The sequence below is a fragment of the Halichoerus grypus genome, chromosome 10 (genome assembly GCF_964656455.1).
Source record: "Halichoerus grypus chromosome 10, mHalGry1.hap1.1, whole genome shotgun sequence".
In the NCBI taxonomy this organism is placed as follows: domain Eukaryota; kingdom Metazoa; phylum Chordata; class Mammalia; order Carnivora; family Phocidae; genus Halichoerus; species Halichoerus grypus.
In genome coordinates, this window is record NC_135721.1 from 113,493,457 (window position 1) to 113,505,008 (window position 11,552).

Consider the following 11,552-nt stretch of genomic DNA (forward strand, 5'->3'; position numbering starts at 1 on the left):
TTATCTGCAAAATGGAACCATCCTTCTTGCCCAGTTAAAACCAGGACAAAGGTCTGGAACCAAGATGGGCAGCGCGGAGCCAGAGATGCTGGTCACTGTGAGCTCTGGCAGGTCCTCGAAGGGACCAGGACTGCGAGTGGGCAGGGCCCGGCTAATGCTGCCTGAGCCTCTGCAGCTTGCAGGAACCCGTGTCACCCCAGTCCTTGTGTTAGATCGTTTCACACACACCGCAGTTCTACAAGGCTGGGGTTACACATTTCCCATTTTCATGGAGGAGAAAACTGAGGCTCAGAGAGATGAAGTGGTCGACCCATGAACTCACAGTCAGGAGTCAGGTGGATGCAAACCCGAGTCCAAGCTCCGAACTGCTGGGGCTCCCGCCTCCCGGATGGCTGCAGACTCCTGCCCCGTGGCTCTCCAAAAGCAGAGGAAAGCCCTTGAAAGCCATATGTCTTTCAGGGCCCAAGGTCAACCCAAGGGGCCCTGAGCTGTTTGTGAGGACAGATGGGAGGAGGACTGACTCCAGGCAGAAGAGAGGACCTTCAGTGAAGTCAGCTGTGCACACAAATGTCCTGAGTGCTCGTATTCTTTCTTCTTTTGGTGGTGGTGGTGGGGTAGGGTGTGGATGGAGGAGAATGAGATGATCCACACACTGTGGCCCTTCAGCCAAAGCAGCCCTGGGAGAACGGCAGCCTCGGGCTGGGGCTGCTCAGCCCATGGGGAGGACTCTGAGCCCCTCAGGATGCCCTGCAAGCCAACTTCACTGTCTCCAGGAGCGGGGGCTCCAGCTGCCGTCTCTCCTACTCATATGTTAAAACCCACTCTGGTGGGCCCATCACCTCCACCAGTCCGGAGCCCCCAAGGACAGGGTTGGTCCGGCTAACAGCATGTGCCAGTTGGAATGCAGTGACCGAGGGGACATGCAGGGACAAGGGTGAACGGAGAGGTACCACCTGCATTTGAGACTTCCAGAAACGTCCTTGGGAGGGGCCGAGGCCTGCTGTACCAGGACTGTCAGCCTTGTCAAGGGAGCTCGGCTCACGGGAAAGGGGGTCCGCTGGAGGGATGGAGAACCAGAGGCTCGCACCCTTCTAATGAGACCTTCTTATAAGGACACTTCCTTTCTTTCTTTTTTAAAGATTTTATTTTTAAGTCATCTCTACACCTAATGTAGGGTTCAAACTCACAACCCCAAGATCAAGAATCGCACACTCCACCGACCAAGCCCTCCAGGCACTCCTTATAAGGACATTTTCTAAGATCAAAAAGCCCAGACCATAAGGCAGAAGGAAACCCCCTCCCCCAAAAAGCTCATATGAGATTTGACCACATGAACAGTATCATAAATAGTGATTTCTATTCTCCAAAGGACATACAGAGTTAACGGATGGGTGTCAGACTGAAGAAAGATATTTTCAATGTCAAAACCAACAGGGGGTCAGTATGTAGGCAACACAAGGAAGTCCTATAAATTGACAAGAAAAATTCAGGAAATGTAATAAAAAAGTGGACAAAATAAAAATAAAATATAATAAAGTTTGAAAAAAAATAAATGAAAATAAGGGGAAAGAAAATCAAATAAAAATAATTAAAATTGACAAAATATAAAATAAATAGCATTTTAAAGCTAAAACAATAAAATAAAAATAATTTAGAAAAGCAAAATGTAAGAGTAAAATTAAATATGCATTTATAATGTAAACTTAAATGCATTAAAATTTTTAATTACAAGTCAACATTAAACTACTAATAAAGAAAACTTTAAAAATAAAATTTAAAGATTTACATAAAATAAAAAAGAACGAATTTTAAATAAGTGAAACAAATTGAAGAATCAAATAAAAAGTTGGCAATTCATAACAATTAAAAAAGAAAGAGAGGAAAATAAAATACAAAATAAGAGCAGGATTTTGCGTGATGGGTGCTGATAATGTGCTATGAATTAAGGAGTCTGATTGACTCAAATGCCTGCCAGAAGGGGGGCAGGGGGGAGGAGGAAGGAAAAGCATGTCCAAAAGACAGCATCTGACGGGGTTTTTCCAGCCTGCTGTGGGCAGAGGGTAGGACGTCAGGCCCCACGACAGCCTCATCCACAAATGGCTGTCACATCATTTATACATTTATAATGCACCAGCACCAGGCACACATACCACACACATCCTTCCATCCTCGCTGCTGTCCTCTGAGGTCCGGTTTCATAGAGGAGTGAACAGAGGCTCAGAGAGAGAGCAATCATGTGCCACAGTCTACCCTCTGAACGTGGGCTCCTTAGAGTAACCTTCTTTTGACAAGTTAGGTCTCCCGAGGACTTCCAAACACAGGCAGGGACATGTCTGTCATCAGGCTAGAATGTTCTGCATGCTAGAAAGAGCCAATCTCCCATGGCACGTGACAGTTACCGCCATTAACTGAACACCTACTCTCTCTCAGGTAGGTTACATGCATAACCTTGATCCTCAAGACAACCATATGAGGTAGATGCTATGATTGTCCCCATGGTACTGACAGACGACACTGAGATTCAGGAGTGGAATATTTGCACCCAAGCATGGCAGTAGCAGAGGTGGGAGCTGAGCCCATGCATCTCACAGCCCAAATCCCAGCCTTCCCGCCTGGCGCTGGAACTCTTGAGAGCACCCCCTATTTGCTAGAAATGTCCTATTTCACAAGTTAGCCAACGGAGGCACAGAAGGGAGAGATAACCTGCCCGAGGTCACTCAGCTGGTGAGTGGCAGAGCCCAGGGCCTTTGTGACAGCCTGCTGACCTCCCACTGCTCATCTGGGACTTGCTAGAGACAGCCGTGCCCACTTGCCAACACCAGGGCAGGCTCTGGAAGGGCAGCCGTGACATTCCTTCTCTGCGAGTCTCCACCCCTGCGGATGTGGGCACCGCTGTTGGGCTTCAGGGAAAGTGGAGGCTTCTGGCAAAAGGGAGTGGTTTTCTCCATGTGGTCTGCATCCCCCAGGCTTGGGAATGCCTTTCTTTTGAGCTGGTGAAACAGAACCCCCACCACAATGGCGCACTGGAGCCCCCACCGTGGACCGCAGGGCAGGGGCCCTATGAATCACGTGGCACGACTCCAAGAAATCATCCTAGGGCAGGCGGTGGTGGCCCAGCCTGAGGCAGCCATGCCCGAGGGGAGTGCCTCGCCTATCCGCGATGGGAACAAGACCATTCCCTGTGGGACCTGGAGGGATCCCCGAGGTTGGGGCTGAAGGCATGCGTCCGAATAACACTGCCTGCTGCACAGGCCCATGGAGACCTGGAGGCCTATCCCAGCTTCTCCCCGTCCTGGCTCTGTGCCCTTGGAAGTCAATTGCCCTCTCTGAGCTCGGAGGGCCTCCTCTGCAGAATAACAGAATCACACCACCTCCTGGGCTATTCTGCGGCTGAATTGGGAAAAGGCCTGAAGGGGTGGTTATGCACCCAGCTTTGGAATTAATTGTCTGGGTTTAAATCCTGGTTTTGCCAAACTTACTCTGCCAAGCTATTGGGCTGAAGCATATGAAATTGCTAATATTGGGCTGTTTTTCTGACCTATAAAAATGGCAATTTCATATACTTTCAACTAATGTCCCTTTCTCTTAAATCAGTTTCCTCCTCTGTAAAATATGGATAATAGTCCTCACAGCAACCTATGAGGATTAAATACGGCTGGGAGGCAACTGAGCTCAGCAGAGCTCGGGCTCTGGGACCAGGCAGGATTTGAACCTTAGCTGTGTGACCTTGGGTAAGGTACTTAACCTCTCTGTGCCTCAGTCTTCTCATCTGTAGAACAGGGATAATAGGTTTATTAAGAAAATTTAACCAGTTCATATGTATAAAGCACTTAGAACAGTGCCTGATATTGTTACATAAAATAAAATAATACAGGTAAAACAGCATCTGGCATAGAGTAAACGTTCAACTGTAAAACCAAATCAAAAACAGACTTTTAAAAACCTTTGATGCTAGGAAAAGTTAAGTATTTTTAAAGACAAAAATGTATGTTTTTAGGAACATACATGTGTGTGGAAATGCCGGTGAGGAACATGCTCCTGGGTATCCACCGCGCCTGGGGCCTTCTGTGTCGGCCAGGGTCCACAGCCCGCGGTTCTAAGGGAAGGACTGGCCCCGAGGCCGTGGTGGCTCTGAGTCTGGCCCAGGCCTCAGCCTGCTCCCTCTCTTGGAAGCACACAGCCAAGCCACAGAGCCTGTGGGCCACACACGTCATTCCAGGGGCCCATTCGAGGCTCCCAAGCCCGGGCTGGCCTCTCGTTCTTAAGAAACCTCTGCTAGCTATGGATGCCCTCTTCATTCCATCCCCCTTGTCTGACATTTATCCTAGACCTGGGACAGAGGCACAGCAGACCCAGAGCAGCCGAGCCATCCAGGGAAACTGAGGCTCTCAAGGGCCCAACACCAGGACTTCCAGGCTCTGGAGCCGGCTACCTTCCTCTACCTGTCCAAAGCCGCCCTCCCCTGCTCCCCAGTCTCAGCCGCACCCTCGCTTCCACCCATTGCCTGGGGCCGGGGGGCTGACGTCCTGCCCTGCTTGAGCCTCCATCTGCACAAGCTTTGGTCTCAAAGGTCTCAACTGGCCTTTTCAGCCCAGCATTCCATTATTCTATAAAAAAGGAAAGTGGAACCCTTCCGCAAACTGTAAAGAGCTGTGTGAACCAGAGGGCAGTTCATGGCATTGGATGGGTTTTCCAGAGAAGTCTCTGGTAGGCAGGATTTGCTCCTGTAGGTCTGGAACCTGGAAGACGCAGGCCACACATCCATTTCCTCTGTGATCTGGGACAAACCAAGTCCCCTCTCTGAACCAGCCTTCCTCTTCTGGAAGGGCAGAGGGAGGACCCATGTCCGCCAGGCAGGATCAGTGTAAAAGGCCCACACGATGTCTGGCGCCCACCGGCTGCTCAGGGGTGTCTGATGCAGGAGGATATTAAGGGCTCTGACTGATCGCTCCATCTTCTGGGGCTAAAAGTCCCATGCCTTGGGAAGGACGTGGCCACCAGACTCAGGGCCACCAAAAATAGGCAGACGACTTGCAAAATGTGCCAGAGGCGGTCACTGCTCATTGAGGCAATTTGGTGTAGCACGTGGAGCTCTGCAGTCAGACTCCCTGGGTTCACATGCCTCCTGCTCTGGGGCCCACGGGGCCTCAGTCTCCCCATCTGCGATACAGGGACCCTCCTACGACCTGTCTCTGAGAGATTTATGAGGACGTTATTGGGCTCAGCTGATCCAGCAGCCTCCACACTTCCTTGACAGAGGTAAAAATTCCAGTTTTATATCAGTTCACGCACAGCATGCAGAATACACACATCAGTACAAACACACACACTCTCACACATCCCCATCTATGTGCACACACATGAGCATGCACACTCACTTACTCATACACACACTCACATATATGTGTAAACAGAAACACATTTCTCAAAATAATGTTTAATCTTAAGACTTGCAATACATTCTGATATTTTCTAAAAAGGAGGTTAGCTAACTCTAGCCTATGGGCCAAATCCGGCCCTTGGCCTTGTTGTATGGCCTATGAACCGAGAAGGGTTTATAACAACAGCAACAAAGAAGAGTATGGGACAGGTCATATGTGGCCCGCAAAGCAGGAAATATTTACTGTCTGGCCCTCTACAAAAAACGTTTCCTGACCCCCTCCCCCCCCCCCGTTTTATTCTATCCTATACCGTCGTGTTCTGTTCCGTTGCATTGTATTCCACTTCATTCAAAATTGCTGTCTGTACTTACTAAATTTAGTTCCCCGATCTGTTGATGGGTTGCAAACCTCAGTTTGAAAACTTTGCAGTCATACAAGCGTCAGTTTTTTTACTAGATGGAAAAGTGGATGAATAAACAGTGAACTGATAGACGGACACAAAGACACAGGAGAACAAAATGGATAAGGTCACCTTCGCCAAACAACGTCCCCTCGTTGAGTGTCAGATTGCTCAGCTGAGACCAGGAATGCCCCTGACCTGCCACTGAAGGCTGTGTGGAGGGGCAGTGGGGTCCTGTCCGTGTCAGTCTTTCTGATGGGTCTGTAACTGACATCTCAAGGAGACACTGAGCCCTTTGACAGGTGGGACAGTGGAGCGCATCTCTACCGTCCTTGTCAACACCTAGTCAGAGCCTGGCCTAGGGGAGGGGCTCAATGCATATTTCTTTGGGATAAAGGTGACATGCAAGTGGCATCCAAGGCCCCTCCATGACTGGACTCTCACCCCGTCTGCAATCGGACCTCTACTTCCTCTGGCCACACAGCCCCTTCGGCCTTTTCCACCTGACCAGACCCTCCCTTCCTCCTGCTGGAGTCCCCATCCCCGTCCCAGCTACCACCTTGCCTGACAAAATCCCTGTGATAAGGCTCCTCTCAGAGGCCTCCACCTTGCAGCCCCTGGCAAGTCACCAACAGGACCCATGTGCATTTCCACACACAGGCTTTGGAGCCTCCAAAATGCTGGGTCCATGTCCCCGATGTTGGGAGTTCCCGGACAGGTCACTGGCCCTCTCTGAGCCTCAGTTCCCTTGTCTGGGAAACGGGTGTCCACCAGACAGCGTCATAGTGAGGATTCCTGCTGCGCAGAGCTCCTGGCACATGGCTAGCCCTCACTAAGTGGCCTCAAGGCTCTCCTTTGGTGACTGGGCGGGGGCTGGGTGGCTTCCATCCCTGGAGAGGGAGGTGGGTTCCCCCAACGGTGGAGGCATGTGAGGTGAAGCAGCATCTCCTTTGAGCCCAAGCTTGGCTCCAGAACTGGCCACAGAGGGAGAGGGCATGGGCGCAGAGACGAGTTTACTGAGTACCTACTGCACACCCAACATGCTGCTTTCCTTTTCTCAACCAGCCGTATTTTATGAGGGAACCCAGGCCCAAAGGGGCCAAAGTGCCTTGCCTGAGGTAGCATTCTACTGACACATGATGCCTTTCCTGGGCCCCCCAGGTGCAGTTAAACCCCTCACTCCATCCTCTAGCAGTTGGTTCTCCTTCCAGAGCTGTCCCTGACATACATCTTGACCTGGTACAACCTGGAGGCCAGCACTGAGGGGGATGCACCTTGTTCTGGGCCCGCCCGGCCCTGGCCCAGCCCTGCAGACGAGAAACCTGGGTCCTTCCCCATCTCTGCCACTGCCTTGGGCACCTGCTTGCTGGGGCTCAGCTTCCCTGCTACAGACTGGGGACAGTGCTGCCTGCCCGGCGGTTGCAGAGAATGATCACACTCACCCCACCCGAGGGAGGCGCTGCTCACTGAGCAGATGAAGAATGAAGAGGCTCACCGAGGGGACAAGGGCAGAAGTCAGGTTCAACCCACACGAAACCCCCCAGTCCAGAGAGCACCCCAGCCTGCTGTAAAATGGGAGGGAGAAGTGGTAGAATCTTTATAAAGCACCTACTCTATGCTTCCAGACACCTTCCCTCTGGGACTGTGGTGAATCTTCCCAACTATTAGAGGGGGAGATACAACTGTTCCCATTTCACAGACGTGGAACCACAGACTGGAGAAGGCATGTGGCCTGCCCAAGGTCACACACCTAGGGCAGGAGAGGGCTCAGGATTTGAACCCAGGGCTATCTGAATTCCAGAGTTGAACTCCCCGAATTCCCTCTGCCCCTTGCTGCCTCGGGTCTAGAAGGATCTGAAATCACCATGCGAATGTGGGGGGACTCTTGCCTCCACCAGGCCCCCTCTCCAGCCTTGAACGTCAGAGAAGTCCGTCACAGCCTGTCTTCTCCTCATTGCCTAAATGAAGCTCCATATCATGGGTTGGGGGTTGCAGACCAGAGCTCCCTCACACTCCCTGCCTGTCCCATTGCCAGGACACCCCAGCATGTCTCAAGAGAAATGTTTCCATCTGGTTCTGATTCATTTACACTTAATTAATCAACATGTTGTTTTGTAAGAGACAGTTGAGATCCAAGAATCTTTCTCAAGCTTTTTCTTTCATTCTTTCTTGTCTTAGAAACAGAAAAATTGAAAAAAAAGAAAAAAAGAAAGAAAGAAACAGAAAAATTGGGTTTCATCAGAAAACAGTGACGCCGGAGCTTGAAGAAGCATGGGTCTGCGGGTGCCAGGCCCCGAGGGTGACAGCTCAGCCTGGGCAGCTGCTGGGCCTTGCAGAGCAGGCCGAAGACTGAGGCCTGGGACTCGGGCATGGAGGGGAGGCTGGGGAAGTCAGGGAAGGGCATCCCTCCACCCTGGTAACTGCTTAAGAGCAGGCCCTGGGTCTGTGCACCTTGGCATCTCCAAGTTTCCCAGCACAGAGCCTGGCACAGAGCCTGCCCTGTAGCTGTTGTTGAATGAGCAAGTGAAGAGATAGATGCATGGAGCACGGCCAGGGCTTAGGTGCCTTCAGGACACATTCTCCTTCTACAGTGACAGCAAAATGTCAAGGCCGGTAAGACCCTCAGGGATGTCGTGTGGAGTTTCCCAAGCAGCTGTCTCATGAAAAATAGCCCTCTGCTGCATGATTAGTTTGGGAAAGGTCCTGCTGTCTAGCCCCACCACTTCACCATGAATGCTCCGATAAGTCCTGCAGTCAAGAAATCTGCCAAACCCAGCATTTCCCAAACCTATTTGGCCAGGACGCCTATGACCACTTTGCAGAATATGCTACAGGAAGGGGTTTCCTACCCCTCCACCCTCACCCCAGGGCCAATGGGGAAACTGAGGCCGTTGGCAGGAGCTGAGGAGTCCACTCACCCGAAGTCACACAGTACAAAGGGGCCTGGGGTGGGACTGAAATCCAAGACTCTCCATCGCACCTGACTGATAAGTGGAGCTATAAGCTTCTCTGGAAACGCTGGATGGGCATGTTTACGTCCCATAAACAAGGCATCAACTATGGTGGGGAGGGGCACCGAGAGCCCCCTTGCCAAACTGGGGCAGCATTGGGAGCAGCCATGCCCAAGCTCCTCACCGAGCAACTGGGGATGGGGAAAGGGATTAGAAGTTTTCTTTTTCTTTAATCTGTGTGTGTGTGTGTCTTTTTAGAACTGTGAAGCATCTTAAAGATCTCCCCAACAAGCTCCTCTTCAGATGGGGAACGGAGACTCTGGGAAGGGAAAGCCAACACAGCTCAGGAGCCATCCTGACAGATGGAGTGGGATTCCAGCCTGCATTGCTACTCACCCGCTGTGCAACCTTGGACAAATCAGTTTCCCTCTCTGAATCCTCATCCAGATCATAAGCAGCCCTCCCCCCTGCCCCCCCCCCCCCCCCGACCCCGACGAGGCTGTTGTGAGTAGCCAGGGACATCATGCACAGGAAATGAAGACGACTGGTACCTACAAGTGCCCACTAGGAGCCTGTGTACTTGGCTACTCACTTAACAAACACACTAATTTAGTCTTGCCCACATCTGCCTTGTGAGTTGGATACTTCAGATTATTATTCCTCTTGTTAAAGAGGAGTCAGTGAGGAGAAAGTTTTTATTTTTATTTCTTTGGTCTGTTTTAAAACTGAGAAAAATCTTAGAGATGTTCTAAAAGAGCCTTAGATGGGTAAACCCAGGCTCAGAGAGGCAAAGTGACTTCCCCAAGGTCACTCAGCTGGTCACTGGGGAAGCTGATTCCAGAGACTATAGACTCAGCCACTACACATGGGACATTCACAGAGGAGCATCCCCATGAAGTCCCAAACTTGCCCCAGCTCACCTGAAGCCCACCCACTGCTCGGACCCCTGGGTCCCTCCATCCAGTCACACGGGGGATTGGAGCCCTTTGGGCCAGTCACCCCCACCCAATCCCACCTCCGCATTCTCCCATAGCCCCTCTCTGCTTCCTGCTCCAGTCCAGGAGTGAGTGTGTCCATGCAGGGCTTTTCACTCAAATGGACTAGAAGCTCCTAGAGGGCAGACTCTCTTATTCCCATGTAGCCTTGTTCAGACCTAACACCACAGCTGGAAAAAAAAAAGACACTGGGTCTTCCGCTCACCTGCTGGACAATTTAGCAAATTTACCTAACCTGTCGAGCCTCGGCACCCGGCTTTATAAAATGGGATGAGTGCTGTCATGAGGATGCGGTGGGGATTCCCTTGGCACAGTGGCTGGCATTCCAAGGTTGGTTCTCAGACTGGTACCAGCTCAGGAGACTTGCTGGCCTGCTTGCCCTCCTCAGCCCCACGGGCTTTGCCGACCCCCACACTGCAGCGACAGCCTCAAACCCATCTCTTGAGGACATTCTGACTCTCACAGTGAGCGGCTGTGGCATAGGACCCTGAGGGTGCAAGGGGCCCCTCTGTGCCCCAGGTCCATTTACAGTCTGAACCTTGGTTTACCTTCCGAGTGTTCCCAGGAGGTCAAGATGGAAAAACTGAGGGGCTCTGGGACTTCTTCCAGGTCATCTCAGAATAAATGCACGTAAATTCAGGTCTCAGGTCTCCCTGAATTCACAAAGCTCATGTCCTTGCCAGAGGGGGTCCACTAAGGAATACTGCCTTCCTGAAGGTGACATGGTGAGTCATGGTCAATGATGGGGCTGAGACTGGGTCATCTGGACTCCCAGCCCGGGGCTATGTATGTCTTCTCCCAGCTCAGCATGGATACTTGGCATGGCTTCTAAGTCACTAATTCTGTTCCCTAGTCCCAGTGTCCTCTGGCCTGACACCTGGGGCTTCCTGTCTCCGCACAGAGCCACCCTCTTTCTTCTCAGCAATGCTGCTACTATAGGGAGTGGGTCAGTGAGAGAGCCCTACCAGCCCCTTCCTTCCTTGGAGAGCCTCCTTGGGCCAGCTTGCCAGACAGGTGTCCCGGGGCCTCAGTCTCCCCGTCTGTAAAGTGGGCCTGATGGCTATCTGCAGGAGTTGCGGTTCCAGGGGCCAAACCCCTGTCTGCCCTGCTGTGCGTGCCCTGCCACCCAGCCCGCTGCCCCCCCTCGTACCTTGCTTCTTCCTTCGGTTCAGGGGGAGCATGTCCACGGCGTGGGCGACGAGCAGCAACAGGCAGAGTGGCGCCCGCATCTGGGCAGCCTGGTCGGCGCGGGCGCGCGGGGGCTCCCCCGGAGGCCCGATGGCTGCTCCGGGCGCGCGGGCGCATCCGCGGGGCGCGGGCTCGATCCGCCGCCAGGGACGCGCCGTCTGCGCAGGGGCCGGCCGCCAGGTCGAGTGAGGGCGTCGGCGGAGCGGGGACACTGCCCCGGCGGGGAGGAGCCCGGCGCGCGGGGCGGCGCGTTCACCCGCTCTGGCGGCGCGGGGGGCGGGGGTCGCCCGGCGGGGGACCGGAGGTCGGTGGGTCCGGCAGTCCGCGGCTCTGGCGTCGTTCCGCCCCCTGCGCTGCCGCACTCACAGACCCGCCGCCGCCGGCCCGCCAGACGCAGGTACACGGGCGCGGCCTCCAAGTGACCCCCCCATCCTGGCGCTCTCGGCACCTCCCGACCCCCCACTCCCCGCCTGCCCCCGATTTTCTCCCTTCTCCTCGGTCGCTCCTGGCTCCTGCGCCTGGCCCTTCGGGGCCACTCCTGCACTTCCTCTTGTCCCCTCTCTGCCTCACCGTCCCCTACTCTGCGGCCTGACCGTCTGCTCTGCCTCGTTCTTTCAAGGGAGTCCCGCGTCCCCTC

General features: G+C 53.1%; 1 protein-coding gene across 2 annotated transcripts in view; it reads right to left on the reverse strand.

Annotated features, from left to right (window-relative positions):
- RSPO4 (R-spondin 4) overlaps positions 1–10,956 on the reverse strand; it is a 30,101-nt gene extending 19,145 nt beyond the window's left edge. For both annotated transcript variants that reach the window (XM_078057487.1, XM_036121864.2), the window contains exon 1: positions 10,878–10,956. In XM_078057487.1, the coding sequence (XP_077913613.1) occupies positions 10,878–10,956 (79 nt within the window). The remainder of the gene's footprint in view (positions 1–10,877) is intronic.
- Between the last annotated feature and the right edge of the window lie 596 nt (positions 10,957–11,552).